General features: G+C 42.4%; 1 protein-coding gene across 1 annotated transcript; it reads right to left on the reverse strand.

The window, feature by feature from the left end:
• Positions 1–5,981: 5,981 nt before the first annotated feature.
• Positions 5,982–10,946, reverse strand: LOC122558472 (chymotrypsinogen A-like). Its single transcript, XM_043707100.2, has 7 exons — positions 10,807–10,946; positions 10,609–10,712; positions 10,082–10,161; positions 9,919–9,997; positions 8,466–8,646; positions 6,270–6,403; positions 5,982–6,187 (listed from the first exon to the last, which is right to left on the reverse strand). The coding sequence occupies exons 1-7, from the start codon at positions 10,862–10,864 to the stop codon at positions 6,026–6,028; spliced, it is 798 nt and encodes a 265-aa protein (XP_043563035.1). The 5' UTR covers positions 10,865–10,946; the 3' UTR covers positions 5,982–6,025.
• Positions 10,947–19,892: the final 8,946 nt, after the last annotated feature.

Raw genomic sequence — 19,892 nt, forward strand, 5'->3', positions numbered from 1 at the left:
TTGGACAATCCTACATTCCCTGCTGTAACTGGAAAGTCCTTGAGACTGTTGAACTTACACATTGACAGGTTGTTCAGAGATAGAAGACTGAGAATTTTGATTAGAGACAGCTTTCTGTACAACAAAGGTAAAGGGTGTTATAGGACGCATTGACCTGACAGTCTTTGTGGAGATGTTTGGTTTAAGTATTAGCAAAAACAGAACGTACAAACATACATATTAGGAGCAGAAATAGCCCATTTCACCCATCAAGCCTGCTCCATTACTCAATAAGATTGTACCTGATCTATTTGTGTTTTGAATACCACATGCTCATCTCCGCCTGATTACCTTAGATTCCCATTGTCTCACAAGAATCTATTCACCCCTGTCTCAAACATATCCGATGATTCTGCTTCCAGAAAGGCAGAGCGGTCCAAAGTCACTCAAACCACTAAGAGAAAAAAGGATTGCCCCTCTCTCCTAGAAGGAGAGACCTAATTTTTAAAACAGCCCCTAACTCTGGGTTCATCCACCACAGGAGACATCCTTTCCAAGTCCACCTTTGTTAAGGCCAGTCAGCATTTTAACCACTTTACTAAAATTAACCCCACTCTTCCAAACTCCAGAAAAAATGAGCTCAATGTGTCCAATCTAAAACAGTCCTCTCATTTCAGGTAGTAAACTATGTAATAATTTAGGAAGCCTGTCTGGAAAGGAGCATCATTTATTGTTGAACACAAAATAGTCTGTGGCATACACAGGCTAATCCCAGCCTGGAAGAGACAGTTCTGTAGACCAAACCCTGAGTCTGCTTTATCCAATTGGGAGATGTTATTCCACTCCTCTGGAGCGATTTCAACTTAAACCCGGATCTCCAGTCCAGGCCTAGTGTCACTACCACTGCACCCCAAGAGTCCCCTGAGTCTGCTTTTTAAAAAATGTAATCAATTTATCGAATCAACCTGTTCAGAGATGTTATCAATCTGTGCTTTTTTATTCACTTATTTTTCTAATCAACCTGTTCAGAGATGTATTACACACCTTTTGAGGTGGGACTGAAATCTGAGTCTCTTGGTCCCGAAGTAGCGACGCTACCCATGCACCACAAGAGGGCCCTGATCCACTTTTTTCTATTTGTTTTTATGTAACTTATTTTTTCCTAATCAATCTGTTCGGAGATGTTGCGACACATTTCTGGACCAGGCGGGACTTGAACCCAAGTCTCCCAGTCCAGGGGTAGGGACTCTATCTCTGTGCCTGAAATTAGCCTGAGTCTGCTCTTTCTAATTTAACCTATTTTTCTAATCAACCTGCTCAGAGATGTTCTTGCACAATTCGGAACAGGTTCGATTTGAAACCGGGCCTTCCAGTGCAGGATATGGACACTACCACTGTGCCACAAGAGGGCCCCCTGAGTCTGCTTTGTAAGGGATTCAGGTGGGGCGATCAGTTAATGGCTTGCCATGGGCCTTGTAGGGGTTATCACTAACCTTCTCTGAAGTGTAACCAATGCGTTTACGTTCTTCCTTAAATAAGGAGAACAAGACAATGTAAAGTATTTGTGGTATGGTCTCACTAAAGCTGTAATTAGCTGAATCATAACATTCTTACCTTTGTATTCAATTCCTCTCACAAAGCATTACAATAGCTTTTTTAATTACTTGCTTGTACCTGTATAACAATCCCTGTGCACGGTGTAACTCCAGTCATTCTCTGCCAGGATCAAGGATGTCTCAGAGAAGGTGCAGAATGTTCTCAAAGGGGAGAGGGACCAACAGGAGGTCATTGTACTCATTAGAACCAACGACGTAGGAAGGGAAAAGGATAAGATTCTGAAGGGAGAGTATAGAAAGTTAGGCAGGAATTTAAAAAGGAAGTCCTCGAGAGTAGTAATATCTGGATTACTCCCAGTGCTACGAGCTAGTGAGGGTAGGAATAGAAGGATAAAGCAGATGAATGCATGGCTGAGGAGTTCGTATGTGGGAGAAGGATTCGCATTTTTGGATCAGTGGAATCGCTTTTGAGTAGAAGTGACCTGTGCAAGAAGGATGGATTGCACCTGAATTGGAAGGAGACTAATATACTGGCCAGGAGATTTGCTAGAGCTGCTCGGGAATATTTAAACCAGTAAGGTGGGTGGGGCGGGGGGGAGTGGTTGGGGGGTGGGGTGGGACACAGGGAGATAGTGAAGAAAGAGATCAATCTGAGACTGGTACAGTTGAGAAAAGAAAATAGTCAGGGCAGGCAGAGACAAAGCAGAGAACAAGGTAGCACTGATAAACTAAACTGCATTTATTTCAATGCAAGAGGACTAATGGGGAAGGCAGATGAACTCAGGGCATGGTTAGGAACATGGGACTGGGAATTAGCAATTACATAGCAATTACAGAAACGTGGCTCAGGGATGGGCAGGACTGACAACTTAATGTTCTAGGATACAAATGCTACAGGAAGGACAGGAAGGAAGGCAAGAGAGGAGGGGGAGTGGTGTTTTTGATAAGGGATAGCATTACAGCTGTACTGAGGGAGGATATTCCCAGGGAAGTTATTTGGATGGAACTGAGAAATAAGAAAGGGATGATCACCTTATTGGCATTGTAGTATAGACCCCTAATAGTCAGCGGGAAATTGAGAAACAAATTTGTAAGGAGATTTCAGTTATCTGTAAGAGTAAGAGGGTAGTTATGGTAGGGGATTTCAACTTTCCAAACATAGACTGGGACTGCCATAGTATTATGGGATATAAATGAATTAATGTTATTTTTGCAAGTATAAATTCTGATACAGAACAGGAATGAGAACATACATATTCAGCAAAAAGAAAGGATATGTTAGCATGAGACGTGAATACAGAACAATGATGGATATATGGGCAAACAGGAAAACATCTGTTTCTCCCGCTTACACGGAGACACAGGAACAAACCCTAATCAAAGAGGTCAAAGTGGCCTCTGGATAGAAATAGATGCTGATAGAAGAAAAGATATGCCTAATCAATAACCTACAGTAGACTGACGTCAAACACCCTTATGGGAGTCAGAGATAAGAGTTTGTCACGGACAAGACAGGATAAACAGAAGTTGTGGGATCAGTCTTAAGGAAATGAGTGACGTAAGCGAAGCAGGGTACAAACAATGGAATAAGGAAAACATATGGGAAAAGAAACTGTATAAATTGCAAGGGTTTTTTGGGATATACTGTGCATTTTGTCATTGCCTTACCTGGCAATTAGACAAAGCACCCACCTGTAGGTGTACAAATAAAACGACGCTGCTGTTCAGAAATTTGGTCTCGGACTGAAATTATTGATGTGAGTGGGCTTTTGTTTCTCACAGTATTAATGGTTTAGATGGAGAGGAATTTCTTAAGTGTGTACAAGACAATTTTCTGATTCAGTATGTGGATGTACCTACTAGAGAAGGTGCAAAACTTGACCTACTCTTGGGAAATAAAGATTGGTGCTGGATCCACTACGTTTCATCCTTTACACAAATTATTTGGGTGTGAACATAGGAGGTGCAGTTAGTAAATTTACAGATGACACCAAAATGGACAGCAAAGAAGGTTACCTCAGATTACAATGGGATCCTGATCAGTCGAGGGGCTGAGGAGTGGTAGATGGAGTTTAATTTAGATAGATGCAAGGTGCTGCATTTTGAAAAAGCAAATCTTAGCAGGACTTATACATTTAATGGCAAGGTCCTAGGGAGTGTTGGTGGACAAAGAGACATTGGAGTGCAGCTCCTTGAAAGTAGTGTCGCAGGTAGATAGGATAGTGATGAAGGCGTTTGGTATGCTTTCCTTTATTGGTCAGAGCATTGAATATAGGAGTTGGGAGGGCATGTTGTAGCAGTACAGGACATTGATTAGGCTACTTTTGGAATATTGTGGTCAGTTCTGGTCTCCATGCCGACCAGATATCCCAAACTAATATAGTACCATTTGCCAGCACTCGGCTCATATCCCTCTAAACCTTTCCTATTCAAATACCCATCCAGATGCCTATGCGATGTTGTAATTGTACTAGCCTCCACCACTTCCTTTGGTAGCTCATTCCATACAGACACCATTCTCTGCGTGAAAAGGTAGCCCCTTAGGTCCCTTTTAAACCTTTCCCCTCTCACCCTAAACCTATTTCCTCTGGTTCTGGACTCCCCCATCCCAGGGAAAAGACTTTGTCTATTTATCCTATCCATGCCCCTCATGATTTTATAAACCTCTATAAGGTCACCCCTCAGCCTCCGAAGCTCCAGGGAAAAAAGCCCTAGCCTGTTCAACTTCTCCCTACAGCTCAAACCCTGCTGAGGTTTGTAAATCTTTTCTTCATGTGGACGCATTGTTTACAAAGGCCCAACAACGTCTCTTCTTCCTCAGGCAGCTGAGGAAATTTGACATGACGGTGAATACACTTGTCAACTTTTATAGCTGCGCCATCGAGAGAATTCTGTCTGGATGTATCACTATCTGGTATGGCAACTGTACCCTTTAATATTGGAGGTGGTTACAGAGAGTGGTGAACTCAGCCGGGACAATCACAAAGGCCAACCTCCCATCTATAGAATCCATCTACCAGGCTCGCTGTCAAGGAAAGGCCGCCAGCATTCTCAAAGATCCATCCCATCCTGGCAATGTTTTTCTACAACCTCTACCATCAGGGAGAAGGTACAGAAGCCAGAACACACGCACCAGCCGGTTTCGTAACAGTTTCTACCCTACTGTTGTTAGAATACTGAATGCACTCACAAGCTCTTAACATTCACCTTTACCTGTGTTTTTGTTTTTGCTGCTGTTTACCTATTATTTATTTATCTATGCTACGTAACTCTGTGATCTGCCTGTATTGCTCGCAAGACAAAGCTTTTCACTGTGCCTCAGTACACATGACAATAAATTCAATTCAGTTAAAAACTTATTAGCTGTACCTCCTGTGTTAACATCCAAATTATTTATATAAATGATGAAAAACAGTGGACCAGCACCGATCCTTGTGGTGCACCACTGGTCACAGGCCTTCAGTCTGGAAAGCAACCTTCCATCACCACCCTCTGTCTTCTACCTTCGAGCCAGTTCTGTATCCTGGCTAGTTCTCCCTGTATTCCATGAGATCTAACTTTGCCATCCAGTCTACCATGAGGAACCTTGTCAAACACCGTACACAAGTCCATATAGATCATGTCCACGGCTCTGCCCTTATCAATCCTCTTCGTTATAGTTATGCTGCAGTTGTATGATGACCTGTTTAATTTGTATCTGGCTGATTGAACTCAGTCCTGACCATTGGAGGAACTACAGAAAGAACAAGCTGGTATTGCCTCACATGTAGAAGATTAAAGGGTTTCTCATTCTGGTGCTGTGGATGATTGAAGGACTTTATCAGCACATGGAAGGAAGCTATTTCCTCTGGCAGAAGAACCAATGTGTCTCATAACCAATGTGTCATCACATTAAAATCAGAGCCAGAACAATTAAGGGGTGAGGTCAGGAAAACTTCACAAATAGGGGAATAGAAATTGGGAACTCACTTCTACAAATCACTGAGCGGATAGGCAAAATGCAACTTCCAAAACTAAGATCATCAGATGTGCAAGGGTACTAAGGGATATGGAACCAAAACAGATACAGGGATGGAAAATCTGATTGACATGATCTCATTGAATGGTGGATATGTCTCATGTAAATGAATAGTCTGCTTTTATCCTTTGTCTGTAATTGATTCTGCCTCTGATTGTTACCCCTGTCTCTGTGTGGAAGTTCCTCTCTGCAACTCAACTCTTTCCATGGTGAGTGATTGTCAACGAGAACTCAGACTTGGGGTTCTGATTGTGGATGGAGCATACTATCTTCCCTATTCATACTACCAGTGAAGTGACATTGCTATGTAACTACTCCCATTTTAAATCTCTTTCCCTGTTAGGTATTTAAGTTATCTGTTCAGAATGTTCTTAATCACACTTGCAATTGAAGCACGCTATATGAAAAAGTCAGACAAATTATAAAAAGATGCTGATGAATTTTTATTGAATTCTGCGATATAGATACTCGTTTAATTCATAGCAAGTGTCTGATCGACCCAGTTGCGGAATTCAGATACACGGGCATAAACTCCAGGACTATTTGGGGAGCAATTGCCACTGCCCCAGGAAACGATACCCACTAGATACCAGGCTCCTCCCTCCTGGCAGACAAGCGGTCCACCTGAGTCACCCTGCAAACAAACAGATCAGGGATGAATAAGCAGCACGGAATGAAGTGAAGTGTTGTCTTTCCTGTTGTAGCTGGTTACATACCATGCAGGAGGAAGCACCAGCAGCACCGGCACAGACCATCACATCAGAGACCATGTTGCCCCAGTATCTCTGGCAGTCAATGTTGCTCAAGATGGGGAGAGATGTCTGCTGCAGAACGCACGGTGTGAAGAAGGCTGAAAGGGAGAGGAAAGCATTGTTAGATCTTCCAGGGTTTGCACAGCACTAGCTCTCATAAGATGTGGAACCTTTGCTGCAATCTCTGTGCAAAAACAGAATTAGGTTCATTCTTAGGCAGACAAATCTGCTTTTAAATGCTTTGATGAGTTTTTTCACGAATTATCGATAAATGGAATGGGTAGAGTGTTTATCATGTTCCATTATTTTGAAGAGGTGGAAACTACTCCGTGATGGAGAAGGCTATTTAGCTGATCTTAAATGCTCCCCTCTGGAATAACACTGCACTCCTCCTGTGCTGCATCTAGACTGCCCTACAGAAATTATAGAACTTTCTCCCTTACTACACTGTTTACAGCTCCAATCCAAGTGCTGATCATTCTCTGCAGGCAGAACCATCTTCTATTGTCAACTAGGTCAAGTCACTGTCTTCTTTTCCTTCTCCCACAGTATGTTTTAAAGTAGTATATTGGATGTTCCTTTTCCAGCCCCTTTACTATCTGATGTATCTTTGTAAGATCGTGATTAAATGCTTCTTCACCAGATAAATCTTTGTTAGGGCAACAATTGAACTCAGTGAGGTTACATTTTCAAAGAAACAATGGTGACCTGTAACTAGTTACTGGTCAGATCTCTAGGAGAACATAGGAACACAATAAATGGAGCAGGAATCGGCCATTTGGTCTCTCATGTCTGCTTCCTCACTCAATAAGATCATGGTTGATCTGATTGTGGCCTTAATTCTATTTGACAGCCTCCCACTCCTCTTCCCCTTTAACTTCTGATTCCCTTCTGGATGAAGAATCTGTTTAATCCAGCCTTCACTATGTTCATTGCGGCTCTTGTGGTGCATTAGTAATGTCCCTACCACTGAGCTTGAACGTCAGGTTCAAGTCCCATCTTGTCACTTTCCTGGACAATTAAACAATGCTTGACCATGTTCACTGGCCCAGCTTTCACTGCTCTCTAAGGTGGAGAATTTTAAAGTTCAATAACCCTTCACAGAAGGTATCCCTTCTCTTCCCCATCTTATTTGAGAGATTCATTATTTTACAATAGTGCCCCCTAGTCTAGACCATTCACCCTATCACACATTCTCTCAACATCCATCCAGTCAAATCCCTTCAGAATCCTTTATGTATCAATAGCCTCTCATTCTTTTAAACTCCCACCTACTTAACCTTTCTTCATAAGATTTTTTTTTGTAATAATTTTTTATGCTTTACCATGTGGAGCTTTTTAACTGATAGATACAAAAAAAAAGACTTCAGTCTTGATTCTGTTAGTTTGACAAGGCGGTGATGGAGAATCATTGGAGACCCACTTTTGTTTAAAGGGTGCATGTTAGACAGGCACTTAAGTGGACACCTTCAGGCCTTACCCAGAATCAAGGTCCACAGCAGTGTAGGTCTTGTTTGCTGAGAGCTGTCAGTCCATCAGAGACCTCACACTGCTAGCAGGTGGGAGCAGTGGTAACTAGCAGCAGTGCAACCAACAGAAGCTCAGGGAGTCTTGGACCAAAGGTGAGTAAAGGAAAAATGGGGCTTTTGAGAGCGCAGTGGGAGAGGGGGAGGGGGGGGGGGGGAACAAAAGATTTGAGATTAAGGCAAGGGAATTGAATATCAATGGTTATCCTGTGTGGCTGTTGAGTCACTCAATAAGGCATGGAGTGACCTATAATGAGTCACACCGCTGGGAGGATGTTTGAAAACCTTTAGGGTTTGCTGAGTGATCTTCCAACGATGAGGGAAAGGTATATCATGCCCCTTTTAAACCCTAAGCCAGCACTGAACTCAGGCAAAGTCAGAGTCAGCCAGCTCATTAATGAGCCTTACTGTCATCCTGATGACACCAGCCAGCAACCGTGTGACAGCCCCTTCCACACTCTGACTGAGGCAGAGTCCACTGGGAGACTGACTAAAGGGCCATGGCAGCTCTGTCTCCTGTGGCCAGAGAAGCATTACACCCAACCCTCCATATCCAACTATTTCTAATCCCCTCAGACCCAGCTAGAGAGGTCAACATAACTTTGTTCAATCCAAAGCAATGGAGATGCCATACCATTTGAGTTAGTCAACCCCCATCCTGTAGTGACGCACAGCTTGCCCGCAGCAAAATTATCATTTGCACTAGCGAGACACACAGGGGACACAAACTGATTGAATTTGACAGGTGTTGCGAGTTTCACAAGAGTGATGTCGTAGTTAATGGTATTCGGATTCCAGTCTGGGTGAGTAATGGTCTGTAAGACACAAGACTAAGGTTAGTTCCTGCCAACCACTTCTGGACTTTTCTGCTCTTGGCTATTGCTTTCAATCAGTGATGGTCTGAATTAGGTCCTTAGATTTTTCTGTGGCAATTTTCTTCATCCTGGCCCTATCCCTGAAAATGCATTATTAGTGTTAGTTGTACCTTGGTGTGCTGCTCATTGGTCGCACATCCTGGTGATGTTCTATGTTAGGAGTTGAGTCCCTTCTCTGTGTTATACTACATCATAGGCCACAAACCTTCCTAGCTGGTATCTTACCATGAATTACAGCTCTTACCACAGCAATGTCCAAGTAGTATGAACATCAGACTTTCCGTGGTGGTATCCTGCATTGTGAGCCTGTGGCCTATGTAGGGATAGGTCTTAAGGACTATACACATGAGCCTTTGGGCTGTGATCTATCAGTGACCAGTAGCCATGTGAGAGAGACTCTGTTTGAAGGCTGTAATAAGAGGAGCCTCGGACAGAGCAAGACCATTGTGTACTTTGTTAAAATTCACACAACACCAGGTTATAGTCCAACAGGTTTATTTGGAAGCACTAGCTTTCAGCGGTTCATCAACCACCTGATGAAGGAGCGGCCCTCCAAAAGCTAATGCTTCCAAATAAACCTATTGGACTATAACCTGGTTTTGTGTGATTTTTAACTTTGACAACCTCAGTCCAACACCAGCTCCTCCACATCATTGTGTACATTGTGTTAATACACCCACTGTTTAAAGAATCACCTTGACATCTAGCTTGAACTTATCTGAACATACAAACTCATACTAAGACAGCCTAGATTTCTTGTTTTCTTAAACATAATTGGATATTTGAGATTGGGAAAATAATCAAAGTAAATTCTATTGAGACAGGATTCGAAGAGGGACAGTGTAAAACTGGCACAAAGAATAATAACAATATCAAGAATATTCTTTTACTGTTTTAGATTATTTTAAAAACAGTTACTGATTTCAGTTTCTTACTTTTAAATTGAATCAACACAATCTTGAATGAGTCAACGAATGTAGTGCTGGAGAAGCACAGTTGGTCAGGCAGCATCCAAGAATCAGGAGATTCAACGTTATGAGCATAAGCTCTTCATCATTCCTGATGAAGAGCTTATGCTCATAACGTCGATTCTCCTGCTCCTTGGATGCTGCCTGACTGGCTGTGCTTTTCCAGTACCGCACTTTTGGACTCTGATCTCCAGCATCTGCAGTCCTCACCTTCTCCTACAATTTTGAGTCAGAGCATTCCTACCTTAGCAACTGAAATGGCCTGAGAATTTTGATCAGCTGTGCATTTGTTGTAATCTCCAATAATGACAAGGTGTCTTGTGCTACAAAAGAATGTCAGATTATTCAGTACATGTTGCTTTATATATTTAATGTAGTCTCTGGAGATGTTGACGTTCTAACCTTACCTCACACTGCAATGGGCAGCAGTGACAACCCAGTTTTCGTTAATCAAGGAGCCACCACAGAAATGAAAGCCAGTGTTTTGCTAATATAGAAAAGAAAGTTTGAATCACTCAAAGAAAATCTAATATTTGAACCATTATAGTTATGATTATCTGCCTTGCAAGCATTAATCTTTGTAGTTTTAACAATGCTCAAAATATGAGTCAGCAGTACAATAGAAGTGTTCTATCATTGGTTCAGAGTTTAGCTTTCACAGGTATATACCTGTTTTGATCAAGTCATGCACAAGACCTTTTGTTCCTGGCAGCATTTTCCTATTGATGATGCACCATTTGTATTATCAACTTTATGCAAAACATTATTTGTTTCCCTAGAATACATTCCTCGATGAAAATATAGGCAGAAATTCAATGCTGAATGAAATGAACACGGTTAAGGTTTGACCTTTTTATAGAATGATGGCTTTTTTAATTGTGTACGTAATTTAACAGTTACCTGACTAGGAATTACTTAGACCTTAGCTACTAACCTGCAGGGAGACCTGCCATGGCCAAGATCCTGGAACAGCATTTTCACCATTCACAATTCTTGAATAGCCCGTGATGACTGGAGTGATGGCTGGGACTCCACAACCTATGTTGGAAGTCAATGTACAAATAGAATCAATTTATCCAGCACAATTGCATATAAAATAGAAATAGACAATACTGTGTAGATATTAACTTACTCCGTCCATAAGCTGTGCCGAGGATGGCCAGGCAAAAGAAAATCCAAAGGAATGCCATGGTTCTAGTTAGTATTTGAAGGCTACGGTTATGACTTTATATAGTTGACAGATAAAAGTCTGAGTTTTCACCAAATTACGTGCAGTTGAATTTCTTCCAACGTAAACTAATTAATTGCAAGGTTTATAAATAAATAACCAAAAATATCTCTAAATTACAAAGAACCTTGGGTACTTTCAGCTGTTCAATGAATAAAATATTGATGATTGATTTAAAGTCAAATGCACAACTGAGATATAATAGATACCCAAACAGATATGCAATCACAGAACCTTGAAAAAGTTTCCATTATACTGTCCAGGAAAGAAATTCAAGTAATAGATTTTTTTTACAGGAATATTATGAAAGTAACTGATTAATAACCTCACATATTTCAAAATGTTCGGTAACATTTCAAGTTGTTACACAAAGTAATAATGATTACCACAAACTCGTTAATTTACTGAATGCAGAAAGAAAGACAAAAGAACATACAAAAGGGAATTGATTATGAAAAATGCATTAGGAAAGAGAATGACCTAGATTGTTGATATAAATATCTTCAGTCTTTTGAAAAATGTTTGTAGTAAATGAATTATTAGCCTTCTGAATTATTAGCCTCATCACTTTTGTTATTTAGGCAAAACTAGTTGTACGCAGCAAGATCCCACAAACAATGTTAATGCTAACCATTTTGTTGTTATGAAAGGCAAAATGTTTGTCTTTAAATGGTGCAGTTTAATCTCTTCCCTTCATCTAAATTTCCAAAATAAAAATGTCTATAGGCTTAAATCCCCAAGTTTCTAAATCATAGGTCAGTGTTACACAGATTCATACTGGTAACGGATAATAACAATTATAACATTAAAATGGTAAGAATGATACATGACTTTTATGCTTTTAAATCTCTGTGATTGTATTGCCCAAGCCCTTTTTTGTCTACACAGCTCTGCAACTGCTCATAAATGTAGATGATGCTGACTTCCTGCCTTTAATGTGAATGAATGGCTCCTCACTTTTTCAGTTGTTAACTCACAGCCTGGTCAGGATCAGCAAGTGAGCAATCTGTGGATATGAGCTTCACTGTTATTGCAGGAATGGTTTTGAATGAGATCTTCATGATATTCAGCAGAATATTAATCTGATCTTCAGTGATCTGTGCAATGGGGAATTGGAGCAAACTGTTCAATTTGTACTGTAAATAATAGTCATCTATTAATGATGGTATGGCAGTAGATATGGTGTACATGGATTTTAGCAAGGTGTTTGATAAGGTTCCCCATGGTAGGATCATTCAGAAAGTAAGGAGGCAGGGGATGCATGGAAATTCGGCTGTCTGGATACAGAATTGGTTGGCCCATAGAAGACAGAGGGTGGTAGTAGATGGAAAATATTCAGCCTGGAACTCGGTGACCAGTGGTGTTCTGCAAGGATCTGTTCTGGGACCTTTGCTCTTTGTGATTTTTATAAATGACTTGGACGAGGAAGTGAAAAGATGGCTTAGTAAGTTTGCCAATGACACAAATGTGATGGAGTGGTGGATAGTGTGGACGTCTGTTGTAGGTTGCAATGGGAAATTGACAGGATGCAGAGCTGAGCTGATAAGTGGCAGAAGGGGTTCAACCTGGAAAAGTGTGAAGTGAAAGGTATTCTTGATGAAGGACTTTTGCCCGAAACGTTGATTTTGCTGCTCCTCGGATGCTGCCTGAACTGCTGTGCTTTTCCAGCACCACTCTAATCTAAAGTGTGAAATGATTCAGTTTGGAAAGTTGAATTTGAATGCAGGATACAGGGTTAAAGGCAGGATGCTTGGCAGTGTGGAGGAATAGAGGGATATTGGGGTGTATGTCCATAGATTCCTCAAAGTTGCCACCCAAATTGATAGGGTTGTTAAAAAGGCATATGGTGTGTTGGCTTTCATTAACATGGGAATTGAGTTTAAGAGCTGGGGGTGTAATGTTGCAGCTCTATAAAACCCTGGTTAGACCACACTTGAAATCTTGTGTTCAGTTCTGGTTGCCTCATTATAGGAAGGATGTGGAAGATTTAGAGAAGTTGCAGAGGAGATTTACCAGAATGCTGCCTAGACTGGGGGGTATATCTTATGAAGAAAGGTTGAGGGAGCTAAGGCATTTCTCATTGGAGCAAAGGAGGATGAGAGGCAACTTGTTGGAGGTGTACAAAATAAGAAGACGCACAGATAACGTGAATAGTCAGAGACTTTTCCCCAGGGCAGAAATGGCTATCACAAAGGGGCACAATTTTAAGGTGATTGGAGGAAGATTTGCAGGAGAGGTCAGAGGTCGGCTCTACACATAGTGAGGTGGGTGTCTGGAATGCACTGCCAGTAGTGGTAATAGAGTCAAGTACATTAGGGACATTTAAGTAACTCTTGGATAAGCACATAGATGATATTGATTTGTCTGATATTGGAGAGGGAAGTGGGGGTGGGGGGTGGGGGTCAGCACAACATCGAGGGCCGGTGGGGGGGCCTGTGCTGTGCTATACTGTTCTATGTTTTATATTCTATCTCTTTTACTTTTGCACATCGTGTTCTTTCTCACTACAACTCGGAGACGGTTCAGATTTTTGTCATTGCAGGTTCCTGTGGCTTTTGCCTGGTTACTTGAGCTGTTGTTCTATTGGCTCCACAGTATGTTTATAATTTTGTAGAGAAGTTTCATCAAGCGTTCATTGTATTGTGTTAACATTTCTGGTCAAGCCCCTGTTAGTTGATGAACCACCTACGTGAACGCTGCAGTCTCTATGCTTAAGGTACTCCCACTGTAATATAATAACAACAATATAGTTCCAATCAGGATAGTTTGCATCTTAGAGTATGTGGTGTTGCCATAAGCCTGCAAGTCCTGTTTGTCTAGGTGGTAGAGTTTCACATTTAGAAAGTGCTGGCAAAATGCTTACTGAGGGGTTAGACATAAGGTACACTCAACAACCATGTTATTCTGATGGTGCAGTGAATGAATGTTTACTGTGGTTGATGGCATGCTGATAAAACAGATTGATTTGTGCTGGGTGACGTTCAGCTTCTCCTGAGTGTTGTTGGAGCTGCATTCATCAAGGCAAGTAGAAAGTTTTCATTATGTTTCAGACCTGTGCCTTATAGATTATGGATAGCTACTGGGGTGTTAAGAGGTCATTCATTCATCATAAAGTACCAAGGCTCTAAACTGGCCTTGTACTCTCACTGTTTATGTGGCGAGGTTCAGTAAAGATTTTAATCAATGGAAATATCAAGATATTGATGATAGGTGATTCATCTTTATTTCTGATTAACTTGTTTGCATTGTTACCACAAAACCTATTTTTCCCTGAAATGATGGTCCATTTTACCAATCTGAAACAAGTTGGCAAAGCTTGTTAAAGGGATGCAGTTTTCCCTTGCTGCGAGGCTTCATGCAACACGGGTAATGTAGCGATATGACAATCCATGTGGGTGTGGCAAGAGGTTCCCCATGGGAGACTGGTTAGCAAGATTTAGATCTCACAGGGAGAACTAGCCATTTGGATACAGAACTAGCTCAAAAGTAGAAGACAGAGGGTGGTGGTGGAGAGTTGTTTTTCACACTGGAGGCCTGTGACCAGTGGAGTGCCATAAGGATTGGTGCTGGGTCCTCTACTTTTTGTCATTTATATAAATGATTTGGATGTGAGCATAAGAGGTATAGTTAGTAAGTTTGCAGATGACACCAAATTTGGAGGTGTAATGGACAGCGAAGACGGTTACCTCAGATTACAACAGAATCTTGATCAGATGGGCCAATGGGCCAAGAAGTGGCAGATGGAGTTTAATTCAGATAAATGCGTGGTGCTGCATTTTGGGAAAGCAAATCTTAGCAGGACTTATACACTTAATGGTAAGGTCCTAGTGAGTAATGCTGAACAAAGACACTTGAAGTACAGGTTCATAGCTTCTTGAAAGTGAAGTCGCAGGTAGCTAGGATAGTGAAGAAGGCGTTTGGTATGCTTTCTTTTATCAGTCAGAGTATTGAGTACAGGGGTTGGGAGGTCATGTTGCAGCTGTACAGGACATTGGTTGGGCCACTGTTGGAATGTTGCGTGCAATTCTGATCTCCTTTCTGTCGGAAAGATGTTGTGAAACTTGAAAGGGTTCAGAAAAGATTTACAAGGATTTCGCCAGGTGGACGATTTGAGCTATAGGGAGAGGCTGAGCAGGCTGGGGCTGTTTTCCCTGGAGCGTCGGAGTCTGGGGGCCAACCTTATAGAGGTTTACAGAATTATGAGGGGCATGGATAGGATAAATAGACAAAGTCTTTTCCCTGGGGTAGGGGAGTCCAGAATTAGAGGGCATAGGTTTAGGGTGAGAGGGGAAAGATATAAAAGAGACCCATGGGGAAACTTTTTCACACAGAGGGTAGTACATGTATGGAATGAGCTGCCAGAGGAAGTGGTGGAGGCTGGTACAATTGCAACAGTTAAAAGGCATTTGAATGGATATATGAATAGGAAGGATTTGGAGGGATCGGGGCAGGGTGCTGGCAGGTGGGACTAGTTTGTGTTGGGACATTTGGTCGGCATGGACAGGTTGAAGGGCTTTTGTCCGAAATGTCGATTTTCCTGCTCCTCGGATGCTGCCTGCCTTCTGTGCTTTTCCAGCACCACTCTGATCTAAACAAAGGTTGGATTGAAGGGTCTGTTTCCATGCTGTGCATCTCTATGACTCTATGACAAGCGGATGGTGAGACTAACTATCAGAGACTAAATCTGATCACAATCTGTGTGTTGGAGACAATGGTCCTACACATATATACAGACAGACAGAGACAAATAAGAGAAACTTTGGTCTTATGGGTGGAGGGAAACATATTGTTAACACAGTTCAATAGCACCAGTTTGCACAGTTTGATGCTGCACAGGACATTTGTTAGACCACTATTGAAATACTGTATGCAATTCTGGCCTCCCTGTTATAGAAAGGATGTTACTTGAAATATGGGAGGAAACTGGAGCACCCAGAGGAAACCCATGCAGACACAAGGAGAACGTGCAAACTCCACACAGACAGTCGCCCGAGGTTGGAATCAAACCCAGGTTCCTGGTGCTGTGGTGCTGAAAGTGTTCAGAAAATATTTACAAGGATGTTGCCAGTGTTGGAGGGGTGGATTTATAGGGAGAGGCTGAATAAGCTGGGGCTGTTTTCCCTGGAGTATCAGAGGCTCAGGGGTGACTTCATAGAGGTTTATAAAATCATGAGGGGCATGGTTAGGGTAAATAGACAAGGCCTTTGCACTGGGTTGAGGGAATCCAAAGCTAGAGGGCATAAGTTTAAGGTGAGAAGGGAAAGATTTAAAGGGACCTAAGAGGTAACTTTTTCATGCAGAGCATGGTGCATGTATGGAATGAGCTGCCAGAGGAAGTGGTGGATGCTGGTATAATTACAACATTTAAAAGGCATCTGGATGGGTATATGCATAGGAAGGGTTTAGAGGGATATGGGCCAAATGATGGCAAAAGGGACTAGATTAGGTTAGGATATCTGATCAGCATGGACACGTTGGACTAAAAGGGTCTGTTTCTGTGCTATATATCTCCATGGCAAAATGAATCTAAATTCCTTTTGCTTCCCAAGGTTTCTGTTCTTCAAATCCCTTTCTCCAGATGCTTTCATTTCTTTACTAGAGGCACAAGGTGATTGGAAATGTTCTGTCAATCAGCACGGTGGCTCAGTGGTTAGCACTGTTGCCTCACAGCACCAGGAACCTGGGTTTGATTCCAACCTTGGGCGACTGTCTGTGTGGAGTTTGCACGTTCTCCCTGTGTCTGCATGAGTTTCCTCCAGGTGCTCCGGTTTCCTCCCATAATCCAAAGATGTGCAGGTTGGGTGAACTGGCCATGCTAAATTGCCCATAGTGTTAGATGCATTAGTCAGGGATAAATATAGGGGAATGAGTCTGGGTGGGTTACTCTTCGGAGGGTCGGTGTGGACTTATTGGGTCGAAGGGCCTGTTTCCATACTGTAGGGAATCTAATCTAATTTAATCCAATCTAATCTAATCACGTGTTCAGACCTTGGAGGCCTGCCCAGCCAGAAAGAAACTTAGCAGAACACCAGCATTTGATGTACTAATTACAGTCTTACAACAACCAATGGGAGAAATGCTACATTTCATGCAAATATCTTATTTCACAATATAAAAGATAAAAAAAGAGCAAATAAAGCCAGTGAGCTGAGGGCACAGATAGCCACAATGGCACAATGATATTATTGCTATAAGAGAAACTTGATTTAAAGAATCATAAAGATGATAGATCCATGACCCTGAAAATAAAGCTGTCGAGCAGAATGAGGAAGGGCACATGTTGGCAAATTTCTGAGTGCAAACTCAATAGGGCAGTAATAGTTTGTGACTTCAATGATGCAGATATCAACTGATGTGTGAAACTGTGTGAAAGGCACAAAGGGCACAAATTCTTGAACTGCATTCAAGAACATTTTCGGTCCTGTGACCCCTCCTCAGAACTGATGGTAGCTAGGAAAAGGTTTTTTTTGTGTAGAAGATAGGGTGAGGGGGAGTGGTTAAGGAATAAAAGATAAGTGGGTATAGAGCTTAAAGAGAGAGAAGAACAGTTGGACAGACAAAGGAGTGGATAACGATCTGGGTAGGAGGGTGAATAGCTGTTAATAGAGACTCTTAGTGGCTAACAATGGCTTTTATGCAATAGCAAACCAAGGTGGGGGCATAGGACATAGGAGAGTGTTTCTGTTTCTGGGGATGGAACTGGCCACTACTATCTACTATAAACCCATCGACTCCCACAGTCGCCTGAACTATAGATCTTTGCAGCCTGCTTCCTGTAAAGACTCTATTCCATTCTCCCAGTTTCTCTGTCTCCACCACATATGTTCCAATTATGCCAACTTCGACAAGGGAGCCTGCGAAATGTTCACCTTGTTCCTGAACCAAAGATTCCCCAGCACCATTGTTGACAGGGCTCTCATCATGGTCCAATGAGATGCCACCACCAGACTCATATTCCCCTCCCCATCTTGTCCGCCTTCCAAGGGACCATTCCCTCTGGGACACCCTGGTCCATTCCTCCTTCACTCCCAACACGGCCGCACCCCCCCCCCCCCCACCCCCACTCTCTCCACACACAGCCCCACAGCACCTTCTCCTGCAACCATCTTAGGTGTAATACCTGCCCATTAACCTCCTCCCTTCTCCCTCTTCTGTAACCAAGGGCCCAAACATACCTTGCAGGTGAAGCAGCATGTCATACAGTTGAGTCTACTGCATTTGCTGCTCACAGTATGGTCTCCTTGACATTGGGGAAATGAAGTGTAGACTGGGTGAGCGCTTTGCAGAACATCTACATTCTGTCTGCAAAAATGACGCTAAGCTTCTAGTTGACTACCATCCTGTTCCCTGGCCAACATCTCTATCTCAGGCTTGCTGCAGTGTTCCAGTGAAGCTCAGTGTAAGCTGGAAGAACAACACCTCACTTTCCACTTGGAGACTGCAGCCTTCTGGACTCAATGTCGAGTTCAATAACTTTAGGGCTTGCGCTCTCCTATATCCTAGCCTCCACCCCCGCATATCAAACCTAGTGATCACATAGTCCACGATTACACACAACCCATTGTTAGCCTCTAACAGTCTCCATTAACAGCTATTCACCCTCCTGGGCTGGTTGTTATGCACTCCTTGTCTGTCTAACAGTTCTTCTCATTCTTTGGGCTTTAGCCCCACCGACCGTTTACTCCTTAACCCCTCCCCCTGAGGAACGGTCACCAGACTGGAAAAGTTAACTCTGATTTCTCTTCACAGATGCTACCAGACCCTGCTGAGTTTTTCCAGCAATTTCTGTTTTTGTTGGCATAATTGGGAACTTTGCACATGACATAAAAATTGGCCATGTAGCTTGTAGTGAAATAACAGCCGTTGATTGCAGGATGAAATCAATGGTTTGGTTGAGTAGACTGAAAAGTGGCAATGAAATAAAATCCAGAGAGGTCTGAGGTTATATCTTGGGGATGGCACACAGAACAAGGAAATACACAATAAATGGAGGGTATTGAGAGGGATGTAGGAAGTGGGAGACCTTGGAGTGTTTGACTACAACAGTAAAAATGTAATGCTGGAACAATGTAAAACACTGGCTAGGCCACAGAACTGTGTACAGTTTTGGTGGCGTTACAGGAAGGGCATACTATAGGAAAGATACCGAGGCTTTGGAAGGGTGCAAAGAAGGTTTACCAGGATGCTGCCTGGACTGGGGGGCTTGCCTAATGCAGAAAGGCTGAATAAGCTTGGACTTTTCTCTCTGGAAAGAAGGAGGAAGAGAGGAGACCTGATCGAATTATACAAGGTAATGAGAGGAATAGATAGAGTCAATAGCCAGCGACTTTTCCCCAGGACAGGATTGACTGGTACAAGGGGTCGTGGTTTTAAGATATTGGGAGAAAGGTATAGAGGAGACATCAGAGGTATGTTCTTTACGCAGAGAGTTGTGAATGCATGGAATGAATGCGGTAGTGGTGGAAGCAGAGTCATTAGGGACATTTATGCAACTGCTAGGCATGCACATGGATAGCAGTGAGTTGAGGGGTGCGTAGATTAAGTTATTATATTTTACATTAGGATTAAACCTCGGCACAACATCGTGGGCCTAAAGGCCTGTTCTGTGCTGTACGTTTCTATGTTCTATGACAGAATTGCTCTTGAGAGAGTGCAGAAGAGATTTGCAAGAATGTTATCAGGTCTTGAAAACTGCAGCAGTGACGAAAGATTGGATACACTAGGGTTATTTTTCCTTCAAACAGAGGGTGTAAGGAGTGACTTAATTGAGGTGTACAAAATGATGAGACACAGTGGACAGGGATGACTTGTTTCTCCTAGTGGAAAAGTCATAGATTTAAAAGAGATTTCTGGAAAGATTAGAGGTGACATGAAGAAAATCTTTTCCACCCAGAGGGTGTGAGTCTGGTATTTGCCTCAGAAACTCTCAACTCATTTAAAAAGAGCCTGAATCCATACCTGAAGTGCTGGAACCTGCAAGGTTACAGTCG

The sequence above is a fragment of the Chiloscyllium plagiosum genome, unplaced genomic scaffold (genome assembly GCF_037043375.1).
Source record: "Chiloscyllium plagiosum isolate Xiang-an unplaced genomic scaffold, Cpla_swu_hap1 HiC_scaffold_17, whole genome shotgun sequence".
NCBI classification, from domain to species: domain Eukaryota; kingdom Metazoa; phylum Chordata; class Chondrichthyes; order Orectolobiformes; family Hemiscylliidae; genus Chiloscyllium; species Chiloscyllium plagiosum.